The 16,746-nt window shown below is 40.7% G+C and overlaps 1 protein-coding gene across 2 annotated transcripts in view; it reads right to left on the reverse strand.

Annotated features, from left to right (window-relative positions):
- htr4 (5-hydroxytryptamine receptor 4) overlaps window positions 1-16,746 on the reverse strand; it is an 85,452-nt gene that overhangs the window by 13,333 nt on the left and 55,373 nt on the right. Inside the window, exon 6 of one of the 2 annotated variants that reach the window (XM_058649092.1) lies at window positions 11,087-11,187. The exons of the other annotated variant lie outside the window; for it this stretch is intronic. Within the exon in view, the coding sequence (XP_058505075.1) occupies window positions 11,124-11,187 (64 nt within the window). The 3' untranslated portion in view covers window positions 11,087-11,123. The remainder of the gene's footprint in view (window positions 1-11,086; window positions 11,188-16,746) is intronic. 2 annotated transcript variants of the gene reach the window in all.

Below are 16,746 nucleotides of genomic sequence, written 5' to 3' on the forward strand. Positions count from 1 at the left end.
TGTCATCACCTCAATTACAGTAACGTGTAGTTGTGTTTTCTGTGGTTGTGCGGCAGTTTGTCGAGGAGACGGAACGAGGAAAGGGCAGAAAAATCAGAGGGCGAGGGCATAGGAGAGGAAAGACGAAAATACATTAACATCGTGACAGTTTGGGAAGATTAATGTTCGCGAGTCGAGGCGTCCACGAGTAAAACAGGGTTAGCAAAAATAAATAAAAAAAAGAACTTGAGAAAAGGAAGCAAAATGATCAGGACTGAAAAAGTGTCAAATGAGAACCGACCTTCAGGGGAACGAATACAGCGTTCCAGAACTTTCCACTTGAAAACTCGAGACTTGAAAAGTCTAATTTCAGGCTACAAATGGAATCCTCGCCTGAGGCTCCCTCCACCCTATTACAAATAATGCCAAGAAGTGGGCTGAGAGCTGAGGGGGAGAGAGGGAGGTCTGGCAGTGAAATTTGACTCCACTGTTGATAAAAGGAGGAGGAGTCTGGGACAACAAGCCTCTGGAGGCTGGTTGGACAAGAGGACGATGAAAGGGTGAACCAGTGACAGATTTTTTGGTAAGGGGTGAATTCACGTCCAAAATCGCAAGTAGATGCACATTTTTACGTCAATCAGGTATTTGTGTCAAATTATTTTGCAGCTTGTTTGATGTGCAAAAAGTTGTGGTGTTTGACCAGAGAGGGCAGCAGATACACCAGTTTTCATCACAACATATATAATTCCAGCACTTTATACTAAACTGTGAAGATTTACACCTGGATCCACAAATAACTAGATACATATACACTGGTTTACACCTGAACTAAGTGGTTTAAGGGTTTAGTTAGACTTTGAAGGTGTTTTTTTTAAATGTGGTTCTATGTATTTCAGGTTCTACCAGGAAACCTGATTTAGCCACATAGCAAAAACCCAGCCTAATAAAATCTACACATGCTCGAGTCCATCATATTTTTAGAATATGCTGAATGCTTCATCTCATTTTCTGACGGGAAACTGAAGTTTGTAACCTCGCTGAATCTCCTGCACCAAAGCCCATGGAGAAATTCTGCATTTTTAGCTTGCAGTGACAGAGGAGGTGCTGGTCTACTGCTGCCTCGTGTGGTCAGTTTGTGTCACTGCGGTCAATCTGAACAAAGGATTTCAAACACTGAAGTCACAAAGTCAGACATTTGAACTGACGAACGAAAGCAGCAGATCTTTAATCACTGATTTTCTCTATGGAGTTTGGTGCAGAGAACAAATTGTTTACAAATCTGCACAGATTTCAGTTTCCAGTCAGTAAATGCTGTCTGACAGGCAAGACTATAATCTTACAATATCGTAGATTTAAGCTGATGTGGTTTTCATTTTGTTGATCCACTAATATCTGTTTGTAAATTCATGTTTTCACTGACACCGTGTCTGCACGTGTCAGGCCTGAACTATACAACTTATTAAAGTTTACATTTCTTACACCAGGTCATCTGAAGGAATCAGAAAATTGGTCTTTCATGGGATTAAATCCTGCTGGCTACTCTTCCTCCTCCTCGTCCTCCTCCCCCTGCTCTCCTGCTCCTTGAGGCTGATCTGAAGACACATCAGAAAGCATTAGAGGGGAGCAGGGGGACGCCGCAGCGCTGCAGCGGGTAAATGAAGAAGAAGAGAGGAGTGAAATGCTGGAGGAACGAGTCGGCACAGATCTGTGTGGTTTCCACGGCGAGGGAGCGCCACAAAACGTCTCATCAGACGGAATCGAGATAGGAGGTTAATGAGAATCTGGTGTGAAGTTTACTTTTACTTTTCCCAAAACTGCACAAAGGCTGTCAGAGACAAAGAAATCAGCAGCAGCAGCAGCAGCATAGAGAAACCACAGCAACATAACAACAAATTTTAATGATCAGACTTGTGATTTGGTAGCACTATATAGCCGCACAAATAAATGTTTCTTACTTGGAACTCGGTTACTAACCACTTCCTGCAGTGAAGGCCTGGACGTGACAAAGCGTATATGCCACGTCTTTGAGGAGTTTGTCCCTCGCGGCCAAACACAACTTACACAATTTAATGAGACTGAAGTTGTGTTTGCTCTGAGTCCCCGGAGTTCTCCCACAGTGCCTTGCAGCGATGATTCAGTGTCTAATCTTAGATGAGGAGAATGATGGGGAACATGCAGTAAGGTTTACAGGTGGTTTGTCAGCACTATAGTGAAAATATGCCCACAGGTGATTCATACCTTGTCCAAAACAAAGATGGTGTTTTGTTTTTCTGTCTACGTGTAAATGTAGTTTTTTTTTGTCCCTGAAAACGGAGACTTTTGAAAACTCTGGGTTCACAAAGCTGTGTTTCTGCCTTGTGGCTTATTTACGTTGCACATTGGACAACCCTCCCTGGTGACATCCAACCAGGAGGAGGCCCCCGGCGAAGACCCAGGACTCGCTGGAGAAACTGTAGTCCTTTTCAAGGAGCCCTATACATGAGGTGAAGGTAGTCACTATGACCAGAGCTTCTCAGTGATTTTAGTCCCGTCTGAATGTGCCATGTCAGTAATCATTACCCGACCATGTCAGTCAAGAAAGATCTGGAAAAATGACCCCTGGTAATACTCATCCCGTGCAAATAGACCAGCAGGAAACATATGCGTAAACATCTCCTGTCTACAAATAGTTGTCCGTGGATTTTCAAGCATGGCGGCGCTATGTTGCTATGACGAGTGTCTGCACTTGTGTGATATCAAAAAGCAGTGTAGTATGAACATGACGACAGAAGATGACGGTGGCGCTTAAATCAGGTGCCACTCGGTGACCGGGAAGTCAGGGTGAAGTTGTTTACGCGTATCTGCCAACAGAGCCAGCGATGCAGTAGGTCATGGGGTAGTGGTGGCGCCGTTTCCAATTCAGGCATCACTGAGTTCGCTCCAACCCTTGTCCTCCCGATCAAGGCCCTTGTTGGCGCCCCAGAATAGGGTAAATAGGGTGACAATAGATGTGCTTTGTCTAGGGTACATCTGTCCAGGGTATACCCGTCTAGTGTTCACCTGTCTAGGGTAAACCCTTCCAGGGTAAACCCATCTAGGGTACACCTGTCAAGGGTATACCTGTCTAGTGTTCACCTGTCTAGGGAATACCCGTCTAGTGGTCACCTGTCTAGGGTATACCCATCTGGGGTACACCCGTTGCGGGAGCGCACAGAGCTGGTTTCCCAGGCCTGCGACGGTCGTAGTGGTGGCTCCGTGACAGAAAGGGGTCTTGGGACAGACGAGGCGATTTACCACTCCAAATTGTGGTACCCAGATTTCTGATGACTAAGCCATATCAGGACATATTACAGATGTCCTGAAGTAAAATGACACTAGTCCACCTCCCCATGTAAAACTAATCCCTTCTGGATAGGGCTAAAGTCGCTTCAGTATTCCCTGGAAGAGCCGAACGAAAAGGCCAGAGAGAGAGAGAGGAAAGTCTGGGCTTCTCTTCTCTGGATATTGATGGGTAAAGACATCAGCTTGTTTTTTTAGACAACTTTAATTATTGATGTAGAGGCTTTCAGAAAGTTTTTCAGAGACAAATTTCAAACCTAAATTGACAGCAAAATTGATGGATGTTCTCCAGCTGCAGTACATCCCACTGTGCTGAGACCACGAGTTTGAGAGAAAAGAGAAAAATAATGACGAAAAGAAGAGGGGATAAAGAAATGATTCTGGGTTTAGTTGCTTCTCCCTGGAGAGATGCTTTAAAATCGCCTCAGAAACTAACTGTATGTACGACATGTTTAATCCTGCGGTGAACTAAAAAAAGAAAAAACTACATCTGAGACTTGAGTTCAGAATCCAAGACACGAGTGAGAGGACGACTCCTCTGAGTCTGACGCACATATCACTACTGCAGCTACTCCACGCACTCATCAGCATCTAAAACACCACAGTCTTCCCCCGACTTCGCTGTCAACTTCCCTCATCAGGATCTGATGACAGCCGCCCCCCCACCAAGCTGTGCTGGATTAGACGGCGCCGCTCGCTCTGCGAAGCTTCCATCACTGCAAACAAAAAACTTCCTTCCCTTTTCTGTCACAGCGATACCATCTGCAATTTCAGCAGGAGACAGAGACACGAGGGAGGGAGGGAGGGAGGGAGGGAGGGAAGGGAGACAATCACATTCCAGCAAATGCAGTGGTATCACGACGGATGCTTTGTTTTTAGCCTGTGATTTTATGCACTATCCTTTCTCCCATCACTCCTTGACACGAGGTTTGGAGCCGTGTGGCCCGTGGCGCTCAATCTGACTCGAGGCGTCACCCGAGTGCAGCGAGGCTGATGGAGCAGGTGAGGGAACAGTTTTATCAGAAATGGGCCTTTTCCTGGTAACAGGGTTGGCACAATACTGTGTTGTGTTTCTACCGCGGGTGGCGAGGGTCAGGAGCTATGGAGCTATATACATAATATGTGTCAACTACAGTGTAAAGGCCCATTTACACTCGACACAAAAGACGGAGACGGACGGAGAAGTTCTGTAAGTATTTAGCATTCATCTCAGCAGGAGAGCTCGTCCAATGACAGAAACAGTGCTTTACCAAAGGAAATCATGGGGGCAGTAGAGAGGGAATAATCCAATCAGTCAGGAAAATGACCAACAATAGCCAATAAGAGTCTATGTAGACATTTAAAAATGCTCTGATACCCCAAGAAAGGGTGCCAAAGACATGGAACAGTTGGGACAGGTTATTTTGGTACTATCCGTATTGGAAACACAAAAACAAACTGTACCAAACCGGACTGTCTCACTGAGAGGAAACACGGCATGAGAGTGACCTGATGTTGGAGCATCTGTGTGTGACCTTCACTGACATGTGCTCACACTCGGCCTCAGACGACTCCGGCTGTTTGACGGATCAAGCATCGCCGAGACAAACCCGAGGGCAGTGATGTCGGTCAATCAGTCCATCTGTTCCCACTCTGGACCGAGACACGCTCAGCAGACGTTAGTGAATTTTGGCATTTACATTAAGTGATTAAGTGATGCATTGAGCCTCAGAACCAGAGAGAAAAACTCATTTAATTCCTGCAGTGTTTATTTGACAAATCAATCTCAGTCCGAAGGTCACCCACTACAATTTTGTGAAGCCTTTCATTCAGATTCTGCCACATGAGGTATACTTAGAGACAAAGACAGAACGAGTGGAGCCACCTCCATCACAAACACACAGCTATTTCATTTACTTAGTAAGTAATGTGCTTACTGATTTGAGGACGACTCCACCGCACATTTGTTCTTTTGTCTTCTCCTGTCACCCGTTCACACACACACACACACCGCACTGACACCACAAGTGGGACTGAACAACACTCGCTCCACTGGAGACACTTGACAAACAAACACTGAAGACAATGGACAAAAAAAGCTGTTAAGACGAGCTGGGACGAGTATTAAGAAACTGATACCAGTGCCTGAACCAATCAATCCAGCCGGAAATCAACATTTATTTTATGTTTATTTAAGATTTGCTGTGGAATAGTTGGGTAGCAGAACATGCTAGCACAGTTCACACAGTTTCCACTTAGCATATCATGTGTGTTTGTCCGGGAAGATAAAGTAGACGTAGACAAGTGTATCATGTATAAGATTGTAGTTTTGAGGAAATAGGGGCAACAATAGCCTTTCACAAAACACAAAAACAACAATAAACGTGAGTTAGTGCCGCATGTTTGTGACAGTTTGAGCAAAGCTAACATTTCTACTGCCTTTGAAGCGTTTCAATGAACACTTGTTACTTATTATTAACAGTTCTTTAAATTTAAGATTTGTCATCGAATGGTTAGGTAGCCGAACATGCTAGCACAGTTCACTAGCATTTTTCACTTAGCATATCGCGTGTTTGCGCCTAAAATTGTAGTTTTGAGGAACACACGCCTTTCACCAAACACAAAAACAACCATAAATGTGAGTTAGTGCCGCGTGTTTGATTGCTTGAGCAAAGTTAACGCTGAGCAAAGCTAACAAAGCTCACAACGAGCACTTGTTATGATTAACGTGTACTTTTCTTCTGCAGACGCTGTTAGCATTGATTTTTAGAACGTCTAATTGAGGTTTTAAATGTATAAACGAGACAAAGTCAGAAAAGCAGCAGCTGCAGAAATCAGTCCAAATGAGAAAACATGACTCAGGGAAAAAAACTGCTGATGTAACAGTGTTGTGAAGTTGTGTGTCATTGTTGTTTTTCCTTCTTGTCTGTTGTGACGATGGTTGTTAATTCAGTTTCTACCTTAAAAATAGAAAATAAAGAGGTCTAAATCTGAACTTATTTACCTCTCACTATCTCTCTCCAGTATTTAACACATAATAAAACGTGTTTCTCAAAGTGTGGTACGTGTACCACCAGTGGTACGCAAGCTTCCTCTGGTGGCACTTGGAGGAAAATCAGAAATACTGTTCTACTGTGTGTAGAAAATGAAACAAACAACAAAAAGTATACTGTATATGAGGAAGAGGATGATGATGAGAGAATAAATCTGCCTCCTATGACTTTGCTTAGTCTTTTTACACCAAAAGATGAGAATCCTTCGTCCTTCGTCGTCTTCCTGCACAGCTGGATTTCCGGTGGCTGGTTATGTGGCTGCATAGAGCAGTACCATTTAAAGAGCTATGACCGCGTTCACACTTATAGCTCTGAAAATGGCGCTGCGATCTGCACCAAAGTCAAGCGATGAGTCCAAGACTGATGTCGCCGCCGTTTGGACCTCAGACACACGACAAGACAACACCACTGAGTTTGACTCCACCTGCACTGCTGGTGTATACACACACACGCTCCCTTGGTCAGGTCTGACAGTTTTGCCTGACACAGCCTGTTTTCACATTAAGGGCTTGGCAAACAACTAACGTCACTTCCTTCCTGTTCACAAAGAACAAAAAAAATGGCAGAATAACAACAACAAAAATCGACAAAAGTTCTTTAACGTACTGCAGCTTTAAGCTGGGGTCAAAATGTGGTCACCATACGTGTGTTTGCTCTGGGTTTTTTTCTTCTTTTGTCTGGAAGAAGTCTAAATGAAAAGCCGGGAGACAAACAGCTTTGTAATTAGAACCTGAAGAACTGTCAGCAGCAGCAGATCCTCCTCCTCTCCTCCCTTCATTTCTCTTTCTCCACCTCCTTTCAAACTCATCAAGAAATCAACTCTCCCAAAATGACGCCCGTAAGCGTCGTCCGATCTAATCTGAAACTGCCGTCAGCAGGACGACGTCCTCTTTCAAAATAAAAATAGGGGTTTTAAAATAGGAAAAAAGGTCAAAGCCATCTAGAAAATCAACAGTTTCTCCTCAGCTACGCAGGAAATATTCAATAAGACACATTCTGCACACACCAAATGATCCAAAACATAAATGTAATTACATGTAGATGTAGATTTTAAATTTATTGATGAGGTGTTTTGTCCATAAAATGCTGGAAAATGCTCCAAAAACAGCAATTTCTTCAAATGTCTTGTTCTGTCCATATATTGACTTTGTATATACTATATAATATACAACTTGTATATGTTTTTTTCTGGTTTCTTTGCTCCTCATAACAAGATAAAGAATCACATATAAGAAGCTTAAAAATCTCAAAACCTATAAATCCATAAACTTATATATCCAGAGAATGTCAGGTGATTCCCAAACCTCAGAATAATAAAAAAAGTGAATATAAAAGAAAATATTAGCGTTAAATAGGCTGAAAAATTTAAATAAAGCAATCAAAGTGAACAATTCTTTATCAAAATAGATTGAACTCCTAACTCAATTATCACAAAAGACGGCAATAAACAGACGTTTGAAGTCTAATGAAGTCTCACATCACATTAAATGTGTGAAAATCCACAAACACGGTTCTTTGTGTGTGTGTGTGTTCAAGTAAAAACACACACACACACACTCTAATCAATTTGAGCGTTGTTAGCTCTGCAGACAGAAATCTATTGTCAGAGCCGTGTGATGGGAAAGAAATAAGCCGTTCTTATCTTCACGTCGCTGACCTCTGACCCCACAGCGTCTGCTGCTGTTTGTCCTCACGGCGTAAAAAAAGAACAATCCAGTCAGTAGTTCAGAGGCGTTTCAGGGGAGACGCGGCTTATAATGAACACAATCCACGTTTGTTATGAAAAAGAGTCAGAACAGTGGTTCCAAAAGTCTGGGTCGGGGCCCACACATGCGTCATGGATGATGTTTTTGGGGTCCCCAAACAAATTTGAGTACATTTTAAGAATAAAATTTTAAATGTGAAAAAACATAGCATTAAAAGTACCAAGTTTGGCCTAATTGTCATTGTGGTAGTAAGTTGCTATTGCACCTGAAGATTGTTGGCAGTGTATATTATAGGCTACTCACTCTCTGCATTAAATCAGTGATTCCCAAAGTCTGGGTCAGGGTCCACAGATGGGTCGTGGGAGAAATTTTTGGGGTCCCCAAACAAATGCAAAGAAATTTCCCAACCTTTTAGTGAAGAATAAACATTAAAATCCGAGAAAATAGGTCCATAAAAAGTCGTACATACAATTCAAAGTACCAAGTTTGGTTCCTAACCAGACACAGTCAACCTAATCTCCATTGTTGTGGTAGTAAGTTGCTATTGCACCTCAAGTTTGTGGGTAGTGTTGATGTTAGGATACTGAACTCTGTACCTTAAATCAATGTTTCCTAAAGATGTTGGGACCTACAGATGGGAGAATTTTCTGGGGTCCCCAAACAAATTTGAGGAAATTCCTGAACTTTCAATAAAGAATAAAGTTTAAAATGTAAAAAAAATGTAAGTCGTGTGTAGTGTATATTGTGGGCTACTAAAATCTGTACTTTAAATCAGTGATTCCCAAAGTCTGGGTTAGGGCCCACGAATGGTTTGACCTTTTTTTGAGGCCCCCAAAAGAATGCAGTTTAAAATCTGAAGAAAAAGGTCCATGGAAAAGGTGTGGTCTCTAATTTTCATGGTTGTGGTAATTACACCTGAAGAATGTGTGTAGAGTAAATAGTAGAATATTGAACTTATTAAATGAGTGATTTCCAAAGTCTGGGTTGGGGCCCACAGATGAGTCGTGGGAGATTTTTTTGGGTCCCCAAACAAATTTGCAGAATTTTTCCCAACCTCTTACTTAAGATTTATGTGTAAATGTTTTACATAACATACATACAACATCTTTTTGGAAGGGATTCTTATAACAATTTAAAATAATAAGTGTTACAGATATGGCTGTAAAACTTAAGCACAACATTGATGTTGCGATTTGTGCGACAATGAGTCGCCATAAAACGCAGATTTTAATGGTTGAAGACAATAATGGGTCTTAAAAAAAGAAAAGAAAAAACCATACTGTGCAAAAGAAAATAATAGTTTTTACTGTGGTTTTCCTTTCAGGCGTCTGAGTCAGATCAATAATGTGAGCAGACAGGTCTCACGAAAGCACACAAAGAAAATAAGAAAGAGACAAACTCAGACGAGAGAGTAAGAAATGTTGAAAATACAAAAGAGAGAAACAGGCAGGGAAGAAGTAAATTCATTCATTCATCGTCTATTCACGTTATCCTCCACAAGGGTCGCGGGGGTCGGTGGTTCCAATCGGCCCGACAGATTCACGGTATTCATGTTTTTACAGTTTGTTACTGATGGTTTTTTTGTATTGTTGACGACAACTCACTGGAGACTCTGTGTTGTGACTGACAATAATCCTTTCCAGTAGTTTTTTGTCTTTCTGTCTGTTTTTGGACAAAGTCAGACAGTCAGACAGTCAGACAGACACACAGACGGACAAAACTTTCAAAAACTTTTAGTTGCGATCTACATAAAGGCAACCCATTGGTACTACTGTACGTTATTATGTTGAAAAGAAGCAATACTATTATTTTTCTAAATGAGTATTAAGTAATTATGTTTATTTCTGTTGCAAATTTCCTGATTATCTTATCTTATCTTAATAAGATCCCTCAAACCTCCGCCAAACATTTAGATCCACTGGATCCAGACCAACTTTCTAGAACCTGCTTATACCATTTTACATAAACATGGCAAAATTCAGAGATTTACACATGTGAACTTCTTCAATGGGACCAAACCATGTTAAATTGAAATTGCCGCAAAATCCGTACTACGTCATTACAGTTTTGCACTAATTACACAGGGTTTTTATGAAAATTTGATAAAAAAAATGTAACCAAAACTCAATGGGAACATACTTGAGGGATCACCGATCACCCACCATGAAAAATTCAGACTGATTTTTCAAAAATTGTAGACGGGAAGTTGCTAAAAGTAGGACAAACTTACAGATAATACACGCCGATGAAAGCATAACCTCATTGGTGGAGGGTTATGAGTAATTTTGATATAATGAAGCAATGAGTGGAATTTATTTTAAGTAATTATGTTAATTTATGTTGTATGTGGGACAAATAAAGGATTAGTTTATCTTAATGAGATCACACAGAGAGCTCAAACCTCCGCAAAGCTCAAACGGGCACCTCAATTTGAGCTTCAAAAAAGTGGATCCAGAAGAACTTCCTAGAACTTTAGCTACTCATTACTATTACCATTTTACATAAACATGGCAAATTTACACACTTCAATGGGCCCAAACCATGTTAAATCAAAATTGCAGCCAAAATCCATACTACGTAAATACAGTTTTGCACTAAATACACTGGGATTTCTTGAAAATGTGATGTTTTTTTTACTAAAACTGAAGAGGAATATGCTCGGGTGATCTTCATGAAAAATTCAGACAGATTTAGTTGCTAAAAAGGACGAACTTACAAATAAATGACACAACGAGTGAGAATTTAGTGCAGTGTGAAGCATAAGTTCTGGTTTTCTTTCACTTTTGTCTGTAAAAACTTCGTATTTCTCCAACTATTTATGCTGATGGATGAAAGAGCAGCCATGTGCATGCTAATAAACTCAATCTAATTCAATCAAACTCACTGATTCATTGACATGTTAACCGTAAACGCCGTAATTGAATCAACTCACGGGACCAATAAAGACGCAGCGGCGGCCCTGTTACCGAGTGTTCACGTAGTAAATCTGGAGTAATGACATGTAATCATGTGTGTGTGTGTGTGTGTGTGTGTGTGAGGCTGCAGACTCACTTGATAAGAGCCTGGAGACGCTCTAGACAAACAGCAGCTAGACAGGCACTGGCCTGGTGTTGCAGAACCAGAGCAGGAGCTTGGAGGCAGAGGAGCAGCCACTGGAGAGACAGAAGGAGAACGAGGAGGAGGACGAGGAGGCAAAAGAGAAAAAAAGGACGGAGGGGAAAGGAAATAAAAGGGAAATCAGTGAGAGGAGAAAAGAAGACGGACGAGTGGTCGCAGAGACAGGAAAGAATTGGAAGAAGAAAGGTTGAACAAAGGGGGAAATTCATTACAGAGCGACGGTAAAAGGGAATTAAAAGACAAATAATTCCCAGAGACAGAATTAAAAGGATGAAGTGAAAGAAAACGATAAGCAAGGGATGAAGCAAAAGGAGCATAAATTGCACAGAAGGGAACAAAAGAGGGAAGAAGAGGAGTAGGAGAGGGGGTCGTTTATGAGACGGGGAAAAAAGGGAATAAAAGAATAATAAAAAAGGGGAAAGAGTGAGAGGAGGAGGAGGGAAGGAGGGAGAGAAAAAAAAAGGGAAAACAAGGTTAGTTTACACTGACGAACCATCAGACAGCAGGCAAGTGTGTGTGTGTGTCCATAAAACGTACAAACCTATGTTGAATGACTTTAAAGGGCTTTTTGAAGGGTTAAAACCTGGTTTTATGGTCAGAAATAGGGATAAGGTTAAGGGTCAGGGTTAGGCACTTAGTTGTGATGGTTAAGGTAAGGCTAAATTAAAATTTTATAAAACTTCTCTCATCATCATGAGTCTTATTATCATCATTAGAGTTGCAACAATGACCAATAATCCCAATGGAAAGTTTCTAATTTGAAATATTTCCAAAATTCCCAAATTTCCCAATCCCATATACATTTTCTGGAAAATTACCAGGAATTTTCCACCCCTTTGCAACTCTGATCATCATCAATGTAAGGTGTGTTTACGTTCAGTTGTAAACCACTAATTCTTCCCATAGAGAAAATCTGTATATTTTAATTTAAAGTTAAAATTTTCCACTGGTAAAAACACGACGTGCTAAGTTTAGAACCCAAAAAACACCTTAATGCCGTCTGAAACCTTAAACCCTGGATCTCATCCTCAGGGTCGGAGAGCAGTCATTTCACATTTCATATTAATTGGTTAATTAACTTTATTTGGGAAATCATTTCCAATCAGAGTGACTTCATGCTCCGCCTCCTCAGTTCGTGGTTTCCCCCTCACGTCGAGCACACGCTGCTTCTCTCCGCTCTTATTTTATGCTCCGGCTGCTGGAGCTAATTGCTCGCCGCGTCTCTGCGATGATGAATTTTTCTCCCCGTGCGTCGCTCGGTACAAAGTCGCAGTTGTAGAAATGAGTCACTGCTGTTTGATTTTTTTTTTTCTTTTAAGGGGCCGACACCAAATTGAAACACGCAGAGCCAATTAAAAAAAATAATAGGCTAAAGTCGGGAGAAGTGGAGTGTGTATTGTAAGATTCATGTCGCTTCATTAAAAATTTAATTACAGATAAAGACTTTGAAATCAATCAAAAAAAAAAAAAGAAAGAAAATGTCACTTTTAATTTAAAAGTTAAATATAACAACCTGCTGGGACTATAATCTCAGGCAGGATTATTTTTTCAATCCTATCAAAGGTGATGTTACTCATATTCTCTCTCTTTTAAACACTTCTGATTCTGTGGGGATTCAGCGCTACGTGAGAGCGGCACATTTAGCGTCATATCTGTCGCATTTCTTATCCAAACTACGTCAAAGTCGGCGATGCAAACCCCGGTGCCCTGAACGAGTCACCTGCCAAATCTGACGCCTGTAACGTGAACCGTTGGACAGTTATGTGATAAACAGGCAAGACGATAGAAAAGATGAAATTATGTAAACTATCACGTTTTAGCTGTTGGTGAATAAAGTTATTTTTCCTGCTGATTGTCCCCGCCCATCTTTGCTCTGCTGCTGTATACACACAAACTCCCTGTCAGGTCTGATAGTCTTGCTTGACAGAGCCTGTTTTCACATGAAGGACGCAAAAAAACAAATAACAACAACAAAATCAACAGTAGCTGTAAGAGTAAAAATGTAAATGTCATTTTAAACATTTGTTTACTTCACTCTGGGCTCAGACTGGAGTTTTTGAATAATGACGACAGGTGATAAGAGGCCAGTTAGCTCGTATTACACCAAACTGTTGCCACAAATAAACCCCCCCCCCCGCAGACTTTAATTATCACAAGTCACGCAAAACCATTTTTTAATACAGTCAGTGAATTAAAATCAGTCCAAGTGGGAAATAAACAGTCAGCAATCTGGCAGCACAGTGTGTGTGAGAGCTGTTGGAGATAATCCCTCAATCCCACTGCGACGCCACCGGCGTCATGTTCCCGCGTGTACTGTAGGTCAAAGAAGCACCACAGGAAACACCATCAGGTTCACGGTGGACGCGGCGCTGCTGTGTTCAAACAGGTGTTTTAACTTAAGCGTCCATGTTAACAGATTAGAATATTCACGCAGCAGTTTCACCATCTCACCCATTTCATCATTTCACACGTGACGAGATCTGTTGATAATGATATTGATGTTTTACCAGCATTAAAATGACTGTAGTTTTAGAGGCTGAATCAATATTATAAATTTAAAACTATTTCAGCAGCTGTGCAGATTCTCTCAAGATTAAATAAACACACTGTGCAGGAGAGTAATTTTATCTCCAGCATTTAGTTTAGTTTATTTAGTTCAAACATAAAGAAAAACAAATGTTCAAATCATTCACATTCCCCAGTTTCTGAGAAGAAGTTTAAAACTGATTTAATCTCACCCGTCAATTCATTAATCAACACGGCTTTCTGTTGACATCTTTCTACAGCATTCCATCCCATAATTAATAATCACTTGTACATATACATATATATATATATATGTATATATATATATATATATATATATATATATATATATATATATATATACTATATATATATATATGAAAAATGTATAAATGTCTCTTGTGAATGTGCACGGATGCTCTCTGTCCCTCTCTGTCGCCACTCAGGTATAAATAAAGTTCTTTGAATGTGAATCTGTCGCTATGTATTTAGCTAGCTAGCTGCTTCCCTAGCTAGCTAGAAGCTATATGTTAAAAACCACAGAAAGTCGTAGCTACACAAACTGAATTCATGTGAAACAGTGAAATAAGTCCACAGTGTGTCGTCTGTGATGGAACACGACTATTTTAGATGAGCTAAAGTAGAGAAACAGATACGTAGATTTCCAAACAGGAACTGTTTCTTATTGTTTGATATTTGTTGATTTTCCGTTTGACCTGAACATTTTCTGACTACAGTTTCTCTCTGGAACATTAATTTACCGTAAACAATCAATAATCAGAAGGTTTTAGACAACGTGTTCCTCACCTGAGTCTCATTTAAAGTTTCCACAACTTTCTCTGTACAATCTTGTCTCTTTTCCGTTTTACGTAACGCGGTATTGTTTAAAGAAAAGCCTCCGAACACACAAAACCCCACTAGACAAACTCTAAAAGCTGCAGTAACGGAGCCTGAAATCAGACGTTTCATATTTCATTTCTCCGCCGCCACGAACGCTCGCGTTTTCCTGTCGGCGAGGACGATTTGGGAATTGTTGACTCATTTGCGTGAAGGAGCCTCCGATATGGAAACACTAGAGTGAAGTGAGACCAATCAGATCCTATTGTCACATGGAAATCATCATCTCTCTCTCTCTGCCGTGATAAGATATGAAAAGAAATAATGAACCAAATCCAATACGACCGAAAACCAACCGCGTCTGAAAGAACAATTATCTTTTAATTGAACGACAGAGTGTTAAGGTGTGTTGTTCATAAACAAACAGGACATCGTGTATTGAGGGACACAATATGATTATTTATGTCACTATGTGTCACTCTGGCTAAGAGCTAAAGAGGAATTAAAACAACTCCAAACCTCAAGTGTTTATCATCCCCACTGGTGATTTTTAAGGTTTTACTATCCGGTGTTTTACGGTTCTTTTATTTGTTTTTGCTAATTTGTTCCTTGTATTATGTCTCCGTTTCTTATTCTTTGTGTTATATAATTGTTCTTCATGAAAGATTTCGGTCTCTCGTGTAAAAATCCATTTAAAAAAAGAGGTTTCCTTCCTGCTTTTGTTGGATTTTTAAAGCCTGGTTATAAAATGATATCTTTTTCCATCAAATATGTCATATGAATGACTCACCAGTAAGTCTTATACGATACGAAAACCTGATACCGGCCACTATTTACCTGGAAATACGGACAATCAAGGCATTTCGATACCGCACGCTCCGCCCACACCAAACTCCATAGAGAAAATCAGCGATTTTACATAGTGGTAAACAGGAGTTGTTGATCTGCTGCTGCTTCCATCACTAACTTTAGATTTATTATATTTGTGATTTCAGTGTTGGAAATCCTTTGTTCACGTTAACCTCAATGGCACAAACTGGCCACAGGAGGCAGCAGTAGACCACTAACTCTTGTTTCCCTGTGAGCTAAAATCACTGATTTTTTTAATGGACTTTGGTGTAGGGTTTACAAACTTTAGTTTACAGCCATAAAAGGCCGTGTAACAGTTAAATAAACAGTTCATATATTATTTAGATAGTTTACACTAACTATTGATGTACCAGCAGAATTATACAAACACAGAACAACAGATCAGTGTGAAATATTTTGACCTTGTTGTCTTGTTTTAACGTTTGTTCACCACTGAGTGTCAAGTTTCTTAATTAGCGGCTCACCACAGGAGCTGACAGCGTGTGTGCTGGCAGCGCCGGCTCTCGGCTGTCACTCAACGGTTGCCGTGGAAACGGCTGAGTAACGCAGCGTCTCCACAGACACGTCCACATGTATGATTCATGGCGCGTTCTCCGACTGATGTTTTTGTGTCTGAACGAGCGTCCGACGCAGCGGTGGATCCACAGAGACGCCGCTCGGCTTTTATCCCTCCTTCATTTTTATCTTTACTTTTCTCATCGTCCCCTTTTATTTCCCTTTAATCTATTATTATAACATATATCAGTTTATTTCCTCCTCTTTTCTTCCCTGTTCTTGCTTTTCCTCTACGCTCAGTCTCCTTCCTCCTGTCCTACTTTCTCTTCTTCTTCTTTTCCAATTACCTTCAATAAAAAAAACCTCTTCTCACTCCATTAATTTTTATTTCTTTTCTCACTATCACTCACTCTTTAATTTTATCACCTGTTTTTCCTTCCTTTTAGTCCTTCTTCCCTTCTGTTTTCCTTTCCTATCCAAACCCTTACTCTCCTCGTCTCCTCTCCTTCCCTTGTTCCCTTGGGTTCTTTTTTCCCCTCCATGTCCTCTCTACTGCTTCTACCTCTCCTCTCCTCCATCAGTGAAGAATAGCTCTTCTTTTCTTTCAGCAGCTAAAGGCTTCAGATGTACGACTCCATTGGGATTAAAAACAACCAGCAGGCTTCCAGTGTGTGTGTGTGTGTGTGTGCGATTCCTCGATGTTCAGACATATTGAACGTCGTGTTTTACGACCTCTGACGCATCACGATCACATTCAGCTGTTTTTCTCAACACAACAAAACGACAAAAACAACAACTTACAACTCACACAAAACACCCGACTATAAATAAGTAAACAGCTCCAAACAAAAAAGCCACTTCAAACT

Source organism: Solea solea, chromosome 14 (assembly GCF_958295425.1).
Source record: "Solea solea chromosome 14, fSolSol10.1, whole genome shotgun sequence".
NCBI classification, from domain to species: Eukaryota; Metazoa; Chordata; class Actinopteri; order Pleuronectiformes; family Soleidae; genus Solea; species Solea solea.